The 19,915-nt window shown below is 43.4% G+C and overlaps 1 protein-coding gene across 2 annotated transcripts in view; it reads right to left on the minus strand.

Moving 5' to 3' along the window:
• Window positions 1–570: 570 nt before the first annotated feature.
• Window positions 571–19,915, minus strand: part of vaspb (vasodilator stimulated phosphoprotein b) — a 43,412-nt gene continuing 24,067 nt past the window's right edge. The window contains exons 2-14 of one of the 2 annotated variants that reach the window (XM_045703847.1): window positions 14,572–14,743; window positions 12,447–12,627; window positions 12,209–12,275; window positions 7,971–8,077; window positions 7,622–7,857; window positions 7,259–7,401; window positions 7,050–7,101; window positions 6,897–6,924; window positions 6,741–6,786; window positions 6,502–6,558; window positions 2,293–2,362; window positions 2,129–2,186; window positions 571–1,993 (exon numbers count right to left, since the gene is read on the minus strand). In XM_045703847.1, the coding sequence (XP_045559803.1) occupies window positions 1,956–1,993; window positions 2,129–2,186; window positions 2,293–2,362; window positions 6,502–6,558; window positions 6,741–6,786; window positions 6,897–6,924; window positions 7,050–7,101; window positions 7,259–7,401; window positions 7,622–7,857; window positions 7,971–8,077; window positions 12,209–12,275; window positions 12,447–12,627; window positions 14,572–14,743 (1,255 nt within the window). In that variant the 3' untranslated portion in view covers window positions 571–1,955. The remainder of the gene's footprint in view (window positions 1,994–2,128; window positions 2,187–2,292; window positions 2,363–6,501; window positions 6,559–6,740; window positions 6,787–6,896; window positions 6,925–7,049; window positions 7,102–7,258; window positions 7,402–7,621; window positions 7,858–7,970; window positions 8,078–12,208; window positions 12,276–12,446; window positions 12,628–14,571; window positions 14,744–19,915) is intronic. The other variant, XM_045703848.1, reaches the window with a different exon arrangement.

The following is a 19,915-nucleotide window of genomic DNA, read 5'->3' on the forward strand; positions in this document are numbered from 1 at the left end:
TCCTCTCTGCATGATGTTCATACAGTGTAGGATTTTCATGTTCATATGTTTAAATATCGTGTCTGTCACAAGGTCTCAGCTCTAGAATGACTCGTTTTAAGTCATGAAATGAATTCTAAACTCATAGGTACTGTTCTATCATGCTGCAATAAGGTCTCATGTATGTCCTGTCTGAATCATTGGATCATTTAATCATAAGTGGGATCCTACTCTAACCGTAGATCTAACCCTGACCATAACCATTACACAACCGTTTTAGTTGGGTCGTCCCAAGCATCACACTTTAATAGAGAAAAACATTTGATCCCTCACTCTGGAAGGAACAAAACCAGAGAAACATTCCTATATCCCTATATGCTGTGAGTCATATTGAAAATATCTAAATACATTTCATTCTTTCCTATTTAAAATGTTCATAAATGCGTTTGAGCTGTATTGAATACATGCACAACATCGTAATTCAATTCAATGCCTCGACAGCCAGAATATCCTGAAAATATTAAAGGCTTGAAAAGGATGGAAATGCACTTCAATGGGAAGACCAACAAAAGGTAAAACCCAAGACTCCGATGCGTTACAAGAAGCGGCTGTATTTCACTATAAAGGCATCTCCAATCCAGTGTCTCTACAATGTTTTATTTATATTTCAGTGTAAAAAGCTTAAACTATTAGAAAAAAACAGTAACCCAAAATAATCTCTCTTAAAAAAAAAAAAAAATCAAAACAATTCCCATTCACCTCAATTAAAATAGAAAGAGCAATTCAGTTTTTCAAAAATTTGCCCTCAAAACAAATATATCTATTCTCCAAGGCAGTTGGTCAATTGACTTAGTTATGGCCATTTTTTTATTTTATTTATTTTATTTCAATGTTAGTTAGAAAACACACCTAAAATTTAAAACAAAACAGTACAGTTTAGGACCACTGCACTGGCCAATGATTAGTGTCTTGTTTTGAGCAGAAGGTAAAGATGAGAGTGTGAGTGGCACATGGAGTGGCACACAAAATACACTTTCTCTAGGCCAAGTACATTGCAGAAAGAACAAGGATTCCCTCCATAGCACAGAACCACAGCACTCTCCTCTCTCACAGCACTCCAGGCAGTCGTCCATCACATTCCCTTTGCATGTCTCCTCTGACTTCTCCAAGTCTGTAGAATTGAAGTTTGTGTAGTCTCTCTATTTTGGCCATTGACAGAACAGTCCACTTCGGAGTGGTAGACGTTGCTTCAAGGCAGTATAAGCTCTTGCTGTTGTGCACCAGGCCTGCAGGGAGCAGTGTGTGCTGTGGATGAAAGCCCTCAACCACAGGGTCCATGAACAATCTGGTAGTGTCCTCCCACATTCTCAAGATGGGCCAAGACAACACAACATAGGCCTAGCGTTCAAGGGTTATCTAAAAGTTTTTATTTGAAGGCAGTATGAGGTTGAAGTTGTGCCAGGTTAAAGAGGATTCTTACAAAAGCCAACCATCCACTCTGCCATTACAGTAACAAGAATGAATGATATGATCTTCCCTGATTACTGAATACCCCAGTAAAAACAATGGTCTGTCTGACGAAGGGAGTGAATAGGAGCAGGATTTCTATGGGACAGATACATGGGGGGAGAGATACAACTGTACATGACAAGGAGTAAGAGCAACAACAGCCGTGATTATGTGCTCTGCAGTGGTTGTCATGAAATGAAGGAAAAGTTGGATACAAGAAGGGATGAGTGAGGAGAGCTGGTGTCATCGCAGCAGGTGATCTAGTCCTTTGTTTGGATGTTGTTGTTAAATCGGTTCCCTGGGTTAAGGTATAATTATGTGCAATTATGTAGGTGTGTGAATGTGTGAGAAAGAGAAAGAAAAATCCCTGGGGTACACTGGAGGGGGTGATGGGGGAGAGGTCCACACAGGGCCATAACCTCCTCTATCCATTCTATCCCCCCGTTCCTCCCGCCACGCTAGCAGAACTATGTGGAGCCCCTCTTCTGTAGCTCCTCAATAAAGGCTGTGGAACAGGAGACAAGAAACAATCAATACAACATCTGACAAAATAAGTAGTGCCTTTGCTATTTTCCCCCTTATTGGATCAGTCTGTGTGTGAAACATGGTTGTGGCCCAAAACAAATATCTGCAGTCTCACCTCCGATTATCTCCTCCTTGACTTTTTGTAACTCCTTCCTCATCTCGTCAAGAATCTCCTGCAGGAAGCAATAAAAACATTCTATCATTTACAGTATTAGTATTGTATATGATTATGTCTTTACTAGTCTTGGCATTAGAGGTGCAGCAGAAAATAATATTTACCCGTTTAATCCTCTCAATATCGGTCTCTTCACCACCTCCAGCATCATTATTAGCACCTGCAGGCTTCACCCTGGATGAGGTGTGGCAATGGGGGGAAAGAAAGCGAGTGGGTAGGGGAGGCAGAGAGAGAAAGGGAGGGACTGATTAAGATTGAGCATAGTCTCATCACTGTGACAACCTACGCTGTCAATCCAACCCATCACCATAGCACCACCAAAGAGGCCTCAGGAAGCACCACACATACAAAACCACATTCTGTGAAAAACACAGACAACCCAAGGATAGCTTTCAAAGTTTCAATGACATTTGACTGTTGACCACACCACCAAATGTCCAGAAATGACAGGCCAGACAAACAATATTCCATTCTATACTACATCAAGGGATAACAAATTCCAAGAATCCTTAAATAATATAAAGTAAACTTGGAAAATCATCCCTCAACTGTTGAATAAGAAAAAGCCATCTACAGTGTATTCGGAAGTATTCAGACCACTTGACTTTTCCACATTTTGTTACGTTACAACCTTATTCTAAAATGATTAAATAAATAAAAATCCTCAGCAATCTACACACAATACCCCATCATGACAAAGTGAAAACAGGGTTTTAGAACAGAAATATCTTATTTACATAAGTATTCAGACCCTTTGCTATGTGACTAAAAATTGAGCTCAGGTGCATCCTGTTTCCATTGATCATCCCTTGAGATGTTTCTTCAACTTGGAGTAAACCTGTGGTAAATTTAATTGATTGGACATGATTTGGAAAGGCACACACCTGTCTATATAAGGTCCCACAGTTGACAGTGCATGTCAGAGCAAAAACAAAGCCATGAGGTAGAAGAAATTGACCGTAGAGCTCAGATTCAGGATTGTTTCGAGGCACAGATCTGGGGAAGGGTACCAAAACATTTCTGCAGCATTGAAGGTCCCTAAGAACACAGTGGCCTCCATCATTCTTAAATGGAAGAAGTTTGGAACCACCATGACTCTTCCTAGAGCTGGACGCCAGGCCAAACAGGGGAGAAGGGCCTTGGTCAGGGATGTGCCCAAGAATCCGATGGTCACTTACAGAACTCCAGAGTTCCTCTGTGAACCTTCCAGAAGGAAAACCATCTCTGCAGCACTCCACCAATCAGGCCTTTACGGTAGAGTGGCCAGACGGAAGCCACTCCTCGGTAAAAAGGCACATGACAGCCTGCATGGAGTTGCCAAAAGGCACCTAAAGGACTCTCAGACCATGAGAAACAAGATTATCTGGTCTGATGAAATCAAAATAGAATTCTTTGGTCTGAATGTCAAGCGTCACATCTGGGGGAAACCTGGCACAATCCCTACAGTGAAGCATGGTGGTAGGCAGCATCATGCTGTGGGAGATGATTTTCAGCAGCAAGGACTGGGAGACTAGTCAGGAGAACAAAAGATGAACAGAGCAAAGTACAGAGAGATCTTTGATGAAAACCTTCTCCAGAGTGCTCAGGACCTCAGAGGGGTGCGAAGGTGCACCTGCCAACAGGACAACGACCCAAAGCACACAGTCAAGACAATGCAGGAATGGCTTCGGGACAAGTCTCTGAATGTCCTTGAGTGGCCCAGCCTGAGCCCAGACTTGAACTCGATCGAACATCTCTGGAAAGAGCTGAAAATAGTTGTGCAGCAACGTTCCCAATCCAACCTCATAGAGCTTGAGAGGATCTGCAGAGAAGAACAGGAGGAACTCCCTAAATACAGGTGTACCAAGCTTGTAGTGTCATACCCAAGAAGACTCGAGGCTGTAATCGCTGCCAAAATGCTTCAACAAAGTACTGGGTAAAGGGTCTGAATACTTAAAGTTTGGGGTCACTTAGAAATGTCCTTGTTTTTGAAAGAAAAGCACATTTTTTGTCCATTAAAATAACATCAAATTGATGTCAACAGTGAAGAGGCGACTCCGGGATGCTGGTCTTCTAGGCAGAATTGCAAAGAAAAAGCCAGATCTCAGATTGGCCAATAAAAAGATACATTTAAGATGGGCAAAAGAACAGACACTGGACAGAGGACCTCTAGAAGGCCAGCATCCCGGAGTCGGCTCTTCACTGTTGACGCTGAGACTGGTGTTTTGCGGGTACTACTTAATGAAGCTGCCAGTTGAGGACTTGTGAGGCATCTGTTTCTCAAACAAGACACTAATGTACTTGTCCTCTTGCTCAGTTGTGCACCGGGGCCTCCCACTGCTCTTTCTATTCTGATTAGAGCCAGTTTGCGCTGTTCTGTGAAGGGAGTAGTACACAGCGTTGTACAAGATCTTCAGTTTCTTGGCAATTTCTTGCATGGAATAGCCTTCATTTCTCAGAACAAGAATAGACTGATGCGTTTCAGAAGAAAGTTCTTTGTTTCTAGCCATTTCGAGCCTGTAATCGAACCCACAAATGTTGAAGCTCCAGATACTCAACTAGTCTAAAAGGCGGACAGTTTTCAGCTGTGCTAACATAATTAGAAAAGGGTTTTCTAATGATCAATTAGCCTTTTAAAATTATAAACTTGGATTAGCTAACACAACATGCCATTGGAACACCGGGTGTTATGGTTGCTGATAAATGGGCCTCTGTACGCCTATGTAGATATTCCATAAAAAACATTTTCTTTAAAGCCGTTTCCAGCTACAATAGTCATTTATAACATTAACAATGTCTACACTGAATTTACTGATCAATTGGATGTTATTTTAATGGACAAAAAAAGTGCTTTTCTTTAAAAAACAAGGACATTTCTAAGTGACCCCATATAATTGGTTATATAGTTATGTTTATGGTAGAGAACAATGTGTTTATTCAAATGGCTGTGCATCTATCAGGGTCAAGATTTGGATAATTGTACCTTTGTTATTCCTAATCTATATCAATGACCGTGCTGCTGTGTCTTCTACCGTACTTCCCATTCTCTTTGCTGATGATACCAATTTGATTTTATCACACAAGAATTTTGATTCAGTAATTAATGAAGCCAACTCAAGCATGGTCAAATGTTCTGAATGGTTCCAGATAAACAAATTATCTTTAAATGTAAAAAAATAAATATAACAAAATTCTAACTTTAATGTATTCACTAGTATGAATAAGAAATATTGTAAAAAAAATTAATAAAGAGCCAGAATCTCAATTGGTGGGAATGAAATGGAAGTCACATCCACTAGATTCCTTGGAGTTGTAATTGATGAAAAGTTATCCTGGAAAGATCATATTCAATTTTTTGGTAGCAAAGTGATGAAATCGGTTGGTATCATCAGAAAGATTAGTGGTTTGGGTAATCAGGCTTGCTTCCTAACTCTATACTATAGTTTCAATTTACCCATATCTCATTTACTGTAATATTGTCTGGGCCAGTACACATGCCTCCTACCTACACAAATTACTCAAGACTAGCTACCTGGCTCCATCTGCACCTTTGTTTAAGAAACTCAATATCGTGTCTATTTACGACATTAATGTACGCCAATTGTGCACTTTCATCTACAAATACCTCCCAGACAGTTTACCTAAACCCTTCAATGGATTCTTCAAGGTTAATTCTGAAATCTCTCTCACATAGTCAATTATCTATCAGATATAGAGGTAACATACTCTGAAATGCTTATCTTCACATTGCCAAAACAGAATCCCTCAATAACCTTAAGCAATAACTGGGGGTCAGCCTGATGAACCAAACTATTCAGTAATCTCCTCCATATAGCCTAACTCTCATACAAAAATGTTTTGCGTGATTACTGATCAATTCATTTATAATTAGTAGGTTTTGTTATCCGTTTTAACAAACGTTTTTGTACTCATGTATTGGATATTGTTTTTTTGTGGTGTTGTTTTCATATAAGCCCTTGGGCTTCCAACCACACCTCCACACCGTTTAAAAAAAAACATTTTTAAACAAATCTGTATTGTTGTCTATCACTTGTTTTCTTTGGTACAAATGAATAAATACGAATAAAAAAAATATCAATTCACATATCAGAATGTAATCCTGCAGCTTTTTGAGCAGACATGCTAAAAGCTGTCACAGAAGTCCCAGCGTTCTCCAGTCCACTAGGTGGTGCTGTCAACAGAACAATGGCCCAGCACCACGCTCTGAAGCTGTGCCCCTGTTGACCTGACAGAGGGAAGGGAGGTGGGACGGTATGTTAGGGAGAGCAGCAAAGCGTCAGTCCTGTTGTCTTGTCAGGGGAGGGACTTTGTACCTGGGACCCTGGGACAAGGGAGAGGTGGAGTCCATGCTCTTGGAGATGGAGTGATTCCTGTTTGTGAGACACACACTCTGCTCTTAGAACGGGACACAATCAATTAATCAACACACACACACACACACACACACACACACACACACACACACACCTCTTTGAATTCTGAGATTGACATGCGTCCACACAGGCTGCTCTTACTACAGACACGAAGAGAGCATAGGAAGCTGAAACCTTACCTTGGCATAGTGGCCGATTTCTCCCAAGGTCTTCGTCCAAGAGTGTCTAAAAAGCAGAGAGGCATATTTTAAATCCAAACTGTGTTAAAGTCTAATATTAAGCAAATTTGTCTTCCAGGTACAAACAAAACAGACTGGCGCACAGACGGTTCTCACCACTTTGGCCTTGGGACTCTGAGTCATCCTGTCGGTAGAAAGGAAACAGGAAACATAGTTAGACCAGCCAAACTTGTGTGTTTTCTGACTACATGGACATCTTTCAAATCTGTATTCACAACATAGTTGGCCAATAAATTAACAAATACTTACATTATCTGCCATCTTAGCAGGTGGCTTAGCCCCACCGTCTGCCATTTTTTTCCTGAACAAGACAGACAGACATAAAAGGAGAGTAAGAGTGTGAGACAACACGTAAAGATTCACTAAGCTAGATCAGAGCCATAGAGAGGCATGCACAGCGCTATAGACTGAGGCGTATGGATCTGTTCATTTATAGGAGTGCGTTCAGTGCCACCTACCTCCGTGCCAGGATGGATGCCATCTCACCCATCAAGCCTCCTCCTCCACCACCACCACCACCGATGGAGGCACTGGTGCGGCTTTGATCAGGCTTGGCAGCCGGTGCTGCAGTAGCAGCAACAGCACCACTACCACTATCATCCTACAGAGGGCAGTAGAAGACACAGGAGATGTTAGAGTATCGACACAACAACACCTTTAGCTCTTGCTAGCACTGCAAAACAGAGGCTCGGCATTCAAAATGAATGACATTGAAGTCCAAATCAGAAATGAATGGTGGTTGCATAAATGTGGAGATAGTTTTGTATCTATCGTTATGCTAATTCTAATCCTGATTCCACTTTCTCCTTTCTCTCTCTCACCTTGGCCACTCTGCGGAGCTTGGCCCCGGCTAAGGCTGCCGCCAGGCCCCCTGCACCCCCCCCTAGGCCCCCATCTCCTCCCGGGGAGGGCAGCGGTGGGGCGGGCGGGGGTCCTGATCCTGCGGCCGGGGGTCCTGGGGGAGGAGGTCCCGGGGGTGGAGGGGGCCCAGACGGAGGAGGGCCGGGGGGTGGAGGAGGGCCCTGAGGTGCTGGGGGAGCCAATGGTGCAGCGGGCACTAGAAATAAAAAAAAGTTAAGACAGTCAGTGTACTGCGTTCAGGGAATGGCTAAAACAAATAATGGCGTGTTCAAAAAGGCTAACTGTATTGCTTTCAGTGTGACCTCTGACCTGCTGCAGCTTGTCTCTCTCTCTCCAGTCTCTCCCACTCCTGCCTCTCCTGACGCTCTGTCTCCTGCTGCTCCAGCCTCTGCTGCTCCAGCCTCTGCTGCTCCAGCCTACAGAGATAAAACTCATGGAGATTAACACTAAGAGACAAACAAACATACACTAAACACACCCAAACAGTCAACAGATTAAGAGGCACAAATAATATAACAATGTATCTGGTGAGGCGATGAATGGGAAGGCACCACATCCTCCCTGAAAAGGAGGTCTCAAGCCAGAGGTGACCTGGCAGAGAAATTACATTTTGGTTTTCATCTTTCCACACTAATGACATGGCAAGTGAACTGTCCCAGCAATTATTTAATTAAAGCAACAACCATTTTCAAACAATCCTTGTGGGCACTGTCTAATTGTGACAAATGGCTCTGGAGCAGCGTTAGACTGAGGAGCATATCTGTTATTAAACCGTGTTGACTATGCGGCCACGCTGGGTTGGGGAAGGAGCTCCTGATTAGTCCAGCACTGAAATGAAAGTACACATTTGGCCAAGAAGCCCTAATCCGGGTCAATCCAGGTCCCCTACCCCAGCACATCTGTCACCCACAGGACCTGCAGCTGCCACACACACACACACACACACACACACACACACACACACACACACACACACACTTTAAAAGCACTCTTGGTTGACTGAAGGCTGGTGTAGACTTTACTGTGAAACATTTGCTTACGAGCCCTTCCCAATGATGCAGGGTTTAAAAATAAAATATTAACAAGAGGAATAAAATACACAAGAATGGAGCTACATACAGGGAGTACCAGTACCAAATAAAATGAGCAGAGCTATGAGGTGCTTGAGGTAGATACTGTATGTACAAGCAGGGTAAAGTGACTAGGCATCAGGATATATAATAAGAGTAAAATAAAGAACAGAGTAGCAGCAGCAAATGAGTGTAAAAGTGTGTATGTGTGTGTGTGCTGTTTCGGTATGTGTGTGTGTAGTGTATGCGCGCATGTAGTGTATGACAGCCTATGGTTTGGGTGGATGGAGCCATTGGCAATTTTTTGGTCCTTCCTCTGACACTGCCTGATATAGAGGTCCTGGATGGCAGGGAGTTTGGCCCCAGTGATGTACTGGGCCGTACGCACTACCCTCTGTAATGCATTGTGGTCGGAGGCCGAACAGTTGCCATACCAGGCAGTGATGCAACCCGTCAGGATGCTCTTGATGGTGCAGCTGTAAAACCTTTTGAGGATCTGAGGACCCATGTTCAATCTTTTTAGTCTCCTGAGGGGAAATAGGTTTTGTTGTGCCCTCTTCACGACTGTCTTGGTGTGCTTGTTAGTGATGTGGAAGCCATGGAACTGGAAGCTCTCCACCTGCTCCACTACAGCCCCGTCGATGAGAATGGGGGCGTGCTTGGTCCTCCTTTTCCTGTAGTCCACAATCATCTCCTTTGTCTTGATCATGTTGAGGGAGAGGTTGTTGTCCTTGCACCACACAGTCAGGTCTCTCATCGTTGTCTGTGATCAGGCCTTCCACTTGTGTCATCAGCAAATTTTTATTTATTTATTTTTATTTATTTCACCTTTATTTAACCAGGTAGGCAAGTTGAGAACAAGTTCTCATTTACAATTGCGACCTGGCCAAGATAAAGCAAAGCAGTTCGACAACATACAAAAACACAGAGTTACACATGGAGTAAAACAACATACAATCAATGATGCAGTAAAAAAATTTTTTTACAAAAAATTACAACAAAAAAAATATATATAAAAATATATAATAATAATAATAATAGTAATAAAAAAATGTAATGATGGTGTTGGAGTCGTGCAGTCATGAGTGAACAGGGAGTACAGGAGGGGACTGAGCACACATCCCTGAGGGGCCCGTGTTGAGGATCAGCGTGGCGGATGTGTTGTTACCTACCCTTACCACCTGGGGGCGGCCCGTCAGGAAGTCCAGGATCCAGTTGCGAAGGGAGGCGTTTAGTCCCAGGATCCTTAGCTTAGTGATGAGCTTTGAGAGTACTATGGTGTTGAACGCTGAGCTGTAGTCAATGAATAGCATTCTCACATAAGTGTTCCTTTTGTCCAGGTGGGAAAGGGCAGTGTGGAGTGCAATAGAGATTGCATCATATGTGGATCTGTTTGGGCGGAATGCAAATTTGAGTGGGTCTATGGTTTCTGGGATTATGGTATTGATGTGGGCCATTACCAACCTTTCAAAGCATTTCATGGCTACAGACGTGAGTGCTATGGGTCGGTAGTCATTTAGGCAGGTTACCTTCATGTTCTTGGGCACAGGGACTATGGTGGTCTGATGAAACATGTTGCTATTTCAGACTCCGACAGGGAGAGGTTGAAAATGTCAGTGAAGACACTTGCCAGTTCGTCAGCGCATGCTCGGAGTACACGTTCTGGTAACCCGTCTGGCCCAGCGGCCTTGTGAATGTTGACCTGTTTAAAAGGTCTTACTCACATAGGCTACGGAGAGCGTGATCACACAGTTGTCTGGAACAGTTAATGCTCTCATGCATGTTTCAATGTTACTTGCCTCAAAGCGAGCATAGAAGTTATTTAGCTCGTCTGGTAGGCTTGTGTCACTGGGCAGCTCTCGGCTGTGCTTCCCTTTATAGTCTAATAGTTTGCAAGCCCTGCCACATCCCCGGAGCCGGTGTAGTACGATTCGATCTTAGTCCTGTATTGACGCTTTGCCTGTTTGATGGTTCATCGGAGGGCATAGCAAGATTTCTTTTAAGCTTGCAGGTTAGAGTCCTGCTCCTTGAAAGTGACAGCTCTAGCCTTTAGCTCAGTGCAAATGTTGCCTGTAATCCATGGCTTCTGGTTGGGGTATGTACGTACAGTCACTGTGGGGACGACATCCTAGATGCGCTTATTGATAAAGCCAGTGACTGATGTGGTGTACTCCTCAATGCCATCGGAAGAATCCCGGAACACATTCCAGTCTGTGCTAGCAAAACAGTCCTGTAGTTTAGCATCTGCTTCATCTGACCACTTTTTTTAATAGATCGAGTCACTGGTGCTTCCTGCATTAAATGGGGTTTTTTTGTAAGCAGGAATCAGGAGGATAGAATTATGGTCAGATTTGCTAAATGGAGGGCGAGGGAGAGCTTTATACGCGTCTCTGTGTGTGGAGTAAAGGTGGTCTAGATGGTTTCGCAGTTATTTCCCCTCTTATCCAGGTGGGAGACGGCAGTGTGAAGTGCAACTGAGATTGATCATCTGTGGATCACACTTGAAGCAGCACACCAGTTGTTATTAATGAAAACACTCCATTGCCTTTCGACATCCCTGAAGCCACCATCTGATCCTGCTGCTGCATGGAGAAGCCACTGAGTACTATATGCATAACGTATTTTCAAGTCTCTCTGATAGGAGACTCTCGAACAAAGCTCATCCATCTCATTCTTGAGTGACTGGACATTTGCCAATAAAACAGAGGAGCACCGTTCGGTTTCTCTTCACCTCAATTTTATCAGGACTCTACCTCATCTCCAGTGTCTACGCCTACAGCGTTTTGGTAGCCCATGGAACAATGGTAATAGGGTCCGGTATGAACAGTGGAACAGCTGAGTTGAAGTCAAAGGTAATCGAGGTAAGTAACTGTCGATCTGATGCCCAGAAGTGCTTAGGCTATCATATGTGATAATACTATGAACTTTCTGTACAAAAAAGTTAAGATAAACACGATAAAAGTCACTATATAGCAAAGGAGTAGGAGCTCGTAAGATGCCGCCCCTTACCATCGGTACCATCTTGACAATCATATCTGTGACCATTACTACCACCATTTGATGGACAATCTCGCCAGCCTATCCCAGAGCCTCCCCAGTGTGTTATATATTGCCCATTAGACTAAATGAGATTAACAGGTAAAAGCTGGGCGTATCCTTGGCGAGTGTGGGGTCCACAGGGAGAGGTTGTTGGGAAAGGATAGATTCTGATGTCAAAGAGTTCACCTTCTTTCGCTTTACAGACTCGGACCTCAAGAGGCTGGCTAAGGGCTAAGCAGCGTAAGGCTAATGCTGACAAATCCTTTGAGTCAGTGTACATGTGTGGTTATGTAAAACCAGGTCAGTGGGACTCTGGTCATACGAAGCTATTTTGTCATGATACTTGTATTGACCCTTAATTACAACTCAATCTGGAAGTAAAGGTGAGTGTACTGTACTCCCCCCCCCCTCCCACCCCAGATATTCCACACTTGGTACCTCCGCTGCTGTTCCAGTTCCTCTGGGGAGGGTCCATTTGACACTGGGCGGGGGAGGGTAGCATAACCTGGAGATAGAGAGGGGAAAGAGAGTATGACTTAGGAAGAAAGCTGTGAGATGCAAGTCATGCTCATGTTTCTACACATGCATCTCTCACAATTCTTTCTCAGACAGTGCTGTGCCTTTAGGTAATTGCAAAGCATGTTGAGGCTGCATGGATGATCCATTCTAATAGTACCTGCGTCTGACAGGGAATTGAGCACTTCCAGTGCGTGGGCGATTCCGTTGGCGAAGAGGGCAGCATCCTCCTTACTGCCAAAGTTGAGCCCCCACACCTGCCGCGCGTCCCGCCACTGGTGGAAGTTGGGCGTGGCCTCATTGTACTTCAGGCCTTTCACAATAGGACAGTTAATCACCACCTTAGAGAGAGAAGGGGGTCGGAGTCAAGACATGACACTCCCAACATTGGCATATCATGGATACCACTTCTTTATCAAAAAACAAGGTGATGCTCTGTATAGTTGAAATGAATAAGAGAACTGTCTTTACTCATGTTGTATGGAAGGAACTACATTGGTTATGGCAATACTAGACCTTAATACTGACACTCAGTGATAAAAATCCATTCCGGTATAGATGATATATCGCCCAGCTCTAATTGTTCGTGTTTAGGGTGCATCTCAGTCCAATCTTCCCTAATTGAAAGCTTTTTCCATATTGCACTCAGCCTGTGCTTTCAGATCAAGGAGAGGAAACCAGTTTGGACAAGAGAAATGCACCCTAGGTTTATATCCATCCAGCAGGTGGCACCAGCCTGGTGATTCAATACAAGCCATGGTGCTCTGGGTTTGAGTGACTCAGTCTGAATGTGCTGATGCATCGTTTCTGTTTTACAACCCCTGAATTCCACAGAGCGGAGGAGCGAGCGCCTTAACTCCCTGCGCCAAAAGAGTCAGGGAGAGAGACGCAGACAGAGATACTCAGAAAGAGAGAGAGCAAGAGAACAAAGGGGAGGGAGGGAGGGGAGAGACGCAAACAGAGGCGACAGAGATGAGAGATGGGGAAGGCATCCTTAAATTGTCACAGGAAGTGGTTGAGCTGGCCAACCACCTCTCAAGAAACATACGTCTATGGGGAACACTCAGGCGACTGGATGTTTAATGAGAGGATGGTATGGAGAGGGAGGAGAGGGAGAAGAGGGAGGGGGATGGGGTGGTGAGATACTGTATCTATACTGAACATAAATGCAACGATTTTACTGAGTTACAGTTCATAAAAGGAAATCATTAAATTTATATAAATTAATTAGGCCCTAATCTATAGATCTTACATGACTGGGCAGGGGGGGTGCAACCATGGGTGGGAATAGGCCCACCCATTGGGGAGCCAGGCCCAGCCAATCAGTTTTTCCCTACAAAAGGGCTTTATTACAGACAGAAATTCTCCTCAGTTTAATCAGCTGTCCGGATGGCTGACCTCAGATGATCCCTCAGGTTAAGAAGCCGGATGTGGAGGTCCTGGGCTGGCGTGGTTACACGTGGTCTGCGGTTGTGAGGGCGGTTGGACGTACTGCCAAATTCTCAAAAAAAAATAACAATTCTGGCAACAGCTCTGGTGGACATTCTTGCAGTCAGCATGCCAATTACACACTCCCTCAACACTTTAGACTGTGGCATTGTCTAGTGTGCCAAAACTGCACATTTTAGAGTGGCCTTTTATTGTCCCCAGCACAAGGTGCACCTGTGTAATGATCATGCTGTTTAATCAGCTTCTTGATATGCCACACCTGTCAGCTGGATGGATTATCTTGTCAAATGAGAAATGCCCACTAGCAAGGATGTAAACAAATGTATGCACAAAATTGGAGAGAAATAAGCTTTTTGTGGGTATGGATAATTTATGGGATCTTTTATTTCAGCTCATGAAACCAACACTTTACATGTTGCATTTATATTTCTGTTCAGTATATATAGTGCTGTTTGTCTAGTTTTATTGTTAAAGCTGTAACAGTAGAGGTGGTGTAAGTATTGATAGGCCCCATGTGCTCAATGCCACCCAGGCCTGTATTAGGCTATTGGCCCTTATGGGGGAACTATAGTAGACAGAACACAGCTCTTTGACCCAGCACAGAGAACCTGGTGGGGACTCTGTGCTTGCATTACTGAGAAGGTTAGTGGTGTTAGTCTGCCTGCGCATGGCCACAGGTGGAAAAAGGGCTGATTCACAGTTGTACAGCTGGCAGGGCTTGTTGGTACTGTTGATCACACAATCAGTGAAACATGCATGCACACAGACTTAAACCCATAGATAATGTAAATACACACACACACACACACACACACACACACACACACACACACAACCTGTTGATCTGTCTGCATCTTGCGTCCCACCACTCTGAAGGCATTAGTAGCGGGGTTGTGGTAGATCTGGACCCTGCTGAAGTTCTGAGGCCCTGTTCCTGCCGGGAGCCACTTCTTATTCCCATCATCATAGATCATCACCGTGGCCCGAGCATGGCAGGTACTGGACTCACTAAGGGAGAGACAGAAAGAGAGTTATTGTTAGAGGTCGACCGATTAATCGGCATGGCCGATTTCAAGTTCACATAACAACCGGTAATCTGCCTTTTTGGACGCCGATTATGGCCGATCACATTGCAATCCATGAGGAGACTGTGTGGCAGGCTGACCACATGTTACGCGAGTGCAGCATCAAAAGGACCTTGTGGCTGCAACGAGCCAAGGTAAGTTGCTAGCTAGCATGAAAAAAAAAAAAAATAATTAAATCACTCTTTACATAATCACTAGTTAACTACACATGGTGATGATATTACTAGGTTAACTAGCTTGTCCTGCGTTGCATATAATCAATACGGTGCCTGTTAATTTACCATCGAATCACAGCCTACTTCAACTTGATTTAACAAAAGCGCATTCGCGAAAAAAGCACCATCGTTGCAATAATGTACCCAACCATAAACATCAATGCCTTTCTTAAAATCTACACACAAGTATATTTTGTAAAACCTGCATTTGTAGTTAAAATAAATTAATGTTAGCAGCAATATTAACTAGAGAAATTGTGTCAATTCTCGTGTTCAGTGCAAGCAGAGTCAGGGTATATGCAGCAGTTTGGGCCGCCTGGCTCGTTGCCAACTGTTGAAAGGCCATTTATTCCTAACAAAGACCGTAATTAGTTTGCCTGATTTTTACATAATTATGACATAACATTGAAGGTTGTGCAATGTAACAATAATATTTAGACTTAGGGTTGCCACCCGTTCGATAAAATACGGAACGGTTCCGTATTTCACTGAAAGAATAAATGTTATGTTTTCGAAATGATAGTTTCCGGATTTTACCATATTAATGACCAAAGGCTTGTATTTCTGTGTGTTTATTATATTATAATTACGTATAAGATTTGATAGAGCAGTCTGAGTGGTGGTAGGCAGCAGCATGCTCGTAAGCATTCATTCAAACAGCAGCTCTTAGCAATGCTGGGATGCACAGCGCTGTTTATGACTTATCAACTCCCAAGATTAGGCTGGCAATACTAAAGTGCCTATAAGAACATCCAATAGTCAAAGGTATATGAAATACAAATGGTATAGAGAGAAAGTCCCATATTAACTACAACCGAAAATGTCTTAACTGGGAATATTGAAGACTCATGTTAAAAAGGAACCACCAGCTTTCACATGTTCTCATGTTCTGAGCAAGGAACTTAAACGTTAGCTTTTTTACATGGCACATATTGCACTTTTACTTTCTTCTCCAACACTGTGTTCTTGCATTATAGAAACTAAATTGAATGTTTCATTATTTAATTTGAGACTAAATTGTTTTATTTCTGTATTATATTAAGTTAAAATAAGTGTTCATTGTTCATTCAGTATTGTTGTAATTGTCATTAATTACAAATGTATATATATATTCTTATATATATTTAAAAAAAGAAAATAAACAATAAAGGGAACACTTAAACAACACATCCTAGATCTGAATGAAAGAAATTATCTTATTAAATACTTTTTTCTTTACATAGTTGAAGGTGCTGACAACAAAATCACACAAAAATAATCAATAGAAATCCAATTTATCAACCCATGGAGGTCTGGATTTGGAGTCACACTCAATTAAAGTGGAAAACCACACTACAGGCTGATCCAACTTTGATGTAATGTCCTTAAAAGAAGTCAAAATGAGGCTCAGTAGTGTGTGTGGCCTCCACCTGCCTGTATGACCTCCCTACAATGCCTGGGCATGCTCCTGATGAGGTGGCGGATGGTCTCCTGAGGGATCTCCTCCCAGACCTGGACTAAAGCATCCGCCAACTCCTGGACAGTCTGTGGTGCAACGTGGCGTTGGTGGATGGAGCGAGACATGATGTCCCAGATGTGCTCAATTTCGATTCAGTTCTGCGGAACGGACGGGCCAGTCCATAGCGTCAATTCCTTCCTCTTTCAGGAACTGCTGACACACTCCAGCCACATGAGGTCTAGCATTGTCTTGCATTAGGAGGAACCCAGGGCCAACCGCACCAGCATATCATCTCACAAGGGGTCTGAGGATCTCATCTCGGTACCTAATGGCAGTCAGGCTACCTCTGGCGAGCACATGGAGGACTGTGCGGCCCCACTAAGGAATGCCACCCCACACCATGACTGACCCACCACCAAACCGGTCATGCTGGAGGATGTTGCAGGCAGCAGAACGTTCTCCGCGGCATCTCCAGACTCTGTCATGTCTGTCACGTGCTCAGTGTGAACCTGCTTTCATCTGTGAAGAGCACAGGGTGCCAGTGGCGAATTTGCCAATCTTGGTATTCTCTGGCAAATGCCAAACGTTCTGCACGGTGTTGGGCTGTAAGCCCAACCCCCACCTGTGGACGTCGGGCCCTCATACCACCCTCATGGAGTATGTTTCTGACCGTTTGAGCAGACACATGCACATTTGTGGCCTGCTGGAGGTCATTTTGCAGGGCTCTGGCAGTGCTTCTCCTGCTCCTCCTTGCACAAAGGCGGAGGTAGCGGTCCTGCTGCTGGGTTGTTGCCCTCCTACGGCCTCCTCCACGTCTCCTGATGTACTGGCCTGTCTCCTGGTAGCGCCTCCATGCTCTGGACACTACGCTGACAGACACAGCAAACCTTCTTGCCACAGCTCGCATTGATGTGCCATCCTGGATGAGCTGCACTACCTGAGCCGCTTGTGTGGGTTGTAGACTCCGTCTCATGCTACCACTAGAGTGAAAGCACCGCCAGCATTCAAAAAAAGTGACCAAAACATCAGCCAGGAAGCATAGGAACTGAGAAGTGGTCTGTGGTCCCCACCTGCAGAACCACTCCTTTATTGGGGGTGTCTTGCTAATTGCCTATAATTTCCATCTGTTGTCTATTCCATTTGCACAACAGCATGTGAAATGTATTGTCAATCAGTGTTGCTTCCTAAGTGGACAGCTCGATTTCACAGAAGTATGATTGACTTGGAGTTACATTGTGTTGTTTAAGTGTTCCCTTTATTTTTTTTGAGCAGTGTATATAAAAAAAAAAAAATCTAAATAAAATAAAAAATAAAAAAAAAAATCAGCCGATTAATCCGTATCGGCTTTTTTTGGACCTCCAATAAATCGGTATCGGGAGTTGAAAAATCAGTTATTGTACAATGTAATTATTTATTATTAATTATTTATTATGCAAAGAAAACTTAATGAGTTGAATTGATAGAGATTGTGAGAGATTGAAAGCCAGCCTGCCAGCTTAGTGGAGTCTGCCACTAGTACAGTCAGTGTAGTCAGCTCAGCTCTCCCCATTGAGACCGTGTCTGTGCCTCGACCTAGGTTGGGCAAAATTAAAGATGGCGGTGTTCGCCTTAGCAATCTCACTAGTATAAAGACCTCCTCCATCCCTGCCATTATTGAAAGAGATTGTGATACCTTACATCTAAAAATAGGACTACTTAATGTTAGATCCCTCACTTCAAAGGCAGTTATAGTCAATGAACTAATCACTGATCATAATCTTGATGTGATTGGCCTGACTGAAACAAAGCCTGATGAATTTACTGTGTTAAATGAGGCCTCACCCCCTGGTTACACTAGTGACCATATCCCCCGCGCATCCCGCAAAGGTGGAGGTGTTGCTAACATTTACGATAGCAAATTTCAATTTATAAAAAAAACGACGTTTTCGTCTTTTGAGCTTTTAGTCATGAAATCTATGCAGCCTACTCAATCACTTTTTATAGCTACTGTTTACAGGCCTCCTGGGCCATATGCAGCGTTCCTCACTGAGTTCCCTGAATTCCTATTGGACCTTGTAGTCATCGCAGATAATATTCTAATTTTTGGTGACTTTAATATTCACATGGAAAAGTCCACTGACCCACTCCAAAAGGCTTTCGGAGCCATCATCGACTCAGTGGGTTTTGTCCAACATGTCTCTGGACCTACTCACTGCCACAGTCATACTCTGAACCTAGTTTTGTCCCATGGAATAAATGTTGTGGATCTTAATGTTTTTCCTCATAATCCTGGACTATCAGACCACCATTTTATTACGTTTGCAATCCCAACAAATAATCTGCTCAGACCCCAACCAAGAAGCATTAAAAGTCGTGCTATAAATTCTCAGACAACCCAAAGATTCCTTGATGCCCTTCCAGACTCCCTGTGCCTGCCCAAGGACGTCAGAGGACAAAAATCAGTTAACCACCTAACCGAGGAACTCAATTTAACCTTGCACAATACCCTAGATGCAGTTGCACCCCTAAAAACTAAAAACATCTGTCATAAGAAACTAGCTTCCTGGTATGCAGAAAATACACAAGCTCTGAAGCATGCTTACAGAAAATTGGAACGGAAACGGCGCCACACCAAACTGGAAGTCTTCCGACTAGCTTGGAAAGACAGTACCGTGCAGTATCGAAGAGCCCTCACTGCTGCTCGATCATCCTATTTTTCCAACTTAATTGAGGAAAATAAGAACAATCCGAAATTTATTTTTGATACTGTCGCAAAGCTAACTAAAAAGCAGCATTCCCCAAGAGAGGATGGCTCTCACTTCAGCAGTAATGAATTCATGAACTTCTTTGAGGAAAAGATCATGATCATTAGAAAGCAAATTACGGACTCCTCTTTAAATCTGCATATTCCTCCAAAGCTCCGTTGTCCTGAGTCTGCACAACCCTGCGAGGACATAGTATTAAAAAACTTGAGTGTCTCCCTTGATCCTATCTCTCTTGACACAATAATGAAAATAATCATGGCCTCTAAACCTTCAAGCTGCATACTGGACCCTATTCCAACTAAACTACTGAAAGAGCTGGTTTCTGTGCTTGGCCCTCCTATGTTGAACATAATAAACGGCTCTCTATCCACCGGATGTGTACCAAACTCACTAAAAGTGGCAGTAATAAAGCCTCTCTTGAAAAAGCAAAATCTTGACCCAGAAATTATTTAAAAATAAATAAATAAATAAATAAATATCGGCCTATATCGAATCTTCCATTCCTCTCAAAAAATTTGAAAAAGCTGTTGCGCAGCAACTCACTGCCTTCGTGAAGACAAACAATGTATACGGAACGCTTCAGTTTGGTTTTAGACCCCATCATAGCACTGAGACTGCACTTGTGAAGGTGGTAAATGACCTTTTAATGACGTCAGACCGAGGATCTGCATCTGTCCTCGTGCTCCTAGATCTTAGTG

The sequence above is a fragment of the Salmo salar genome, chromosome ssa20 (genome assembly GCF_905237065.1).
Source record: "Salmo salar chromosome ssa20, Ssal_v3.1, whole genome shotgun sequence".
NCBI classification, from domain to species: Eukaryota; Metazoa; Chordata; class Actinopteri; order Salmoniformes; family Salmonidae; genus Salmo; species Salmo salar.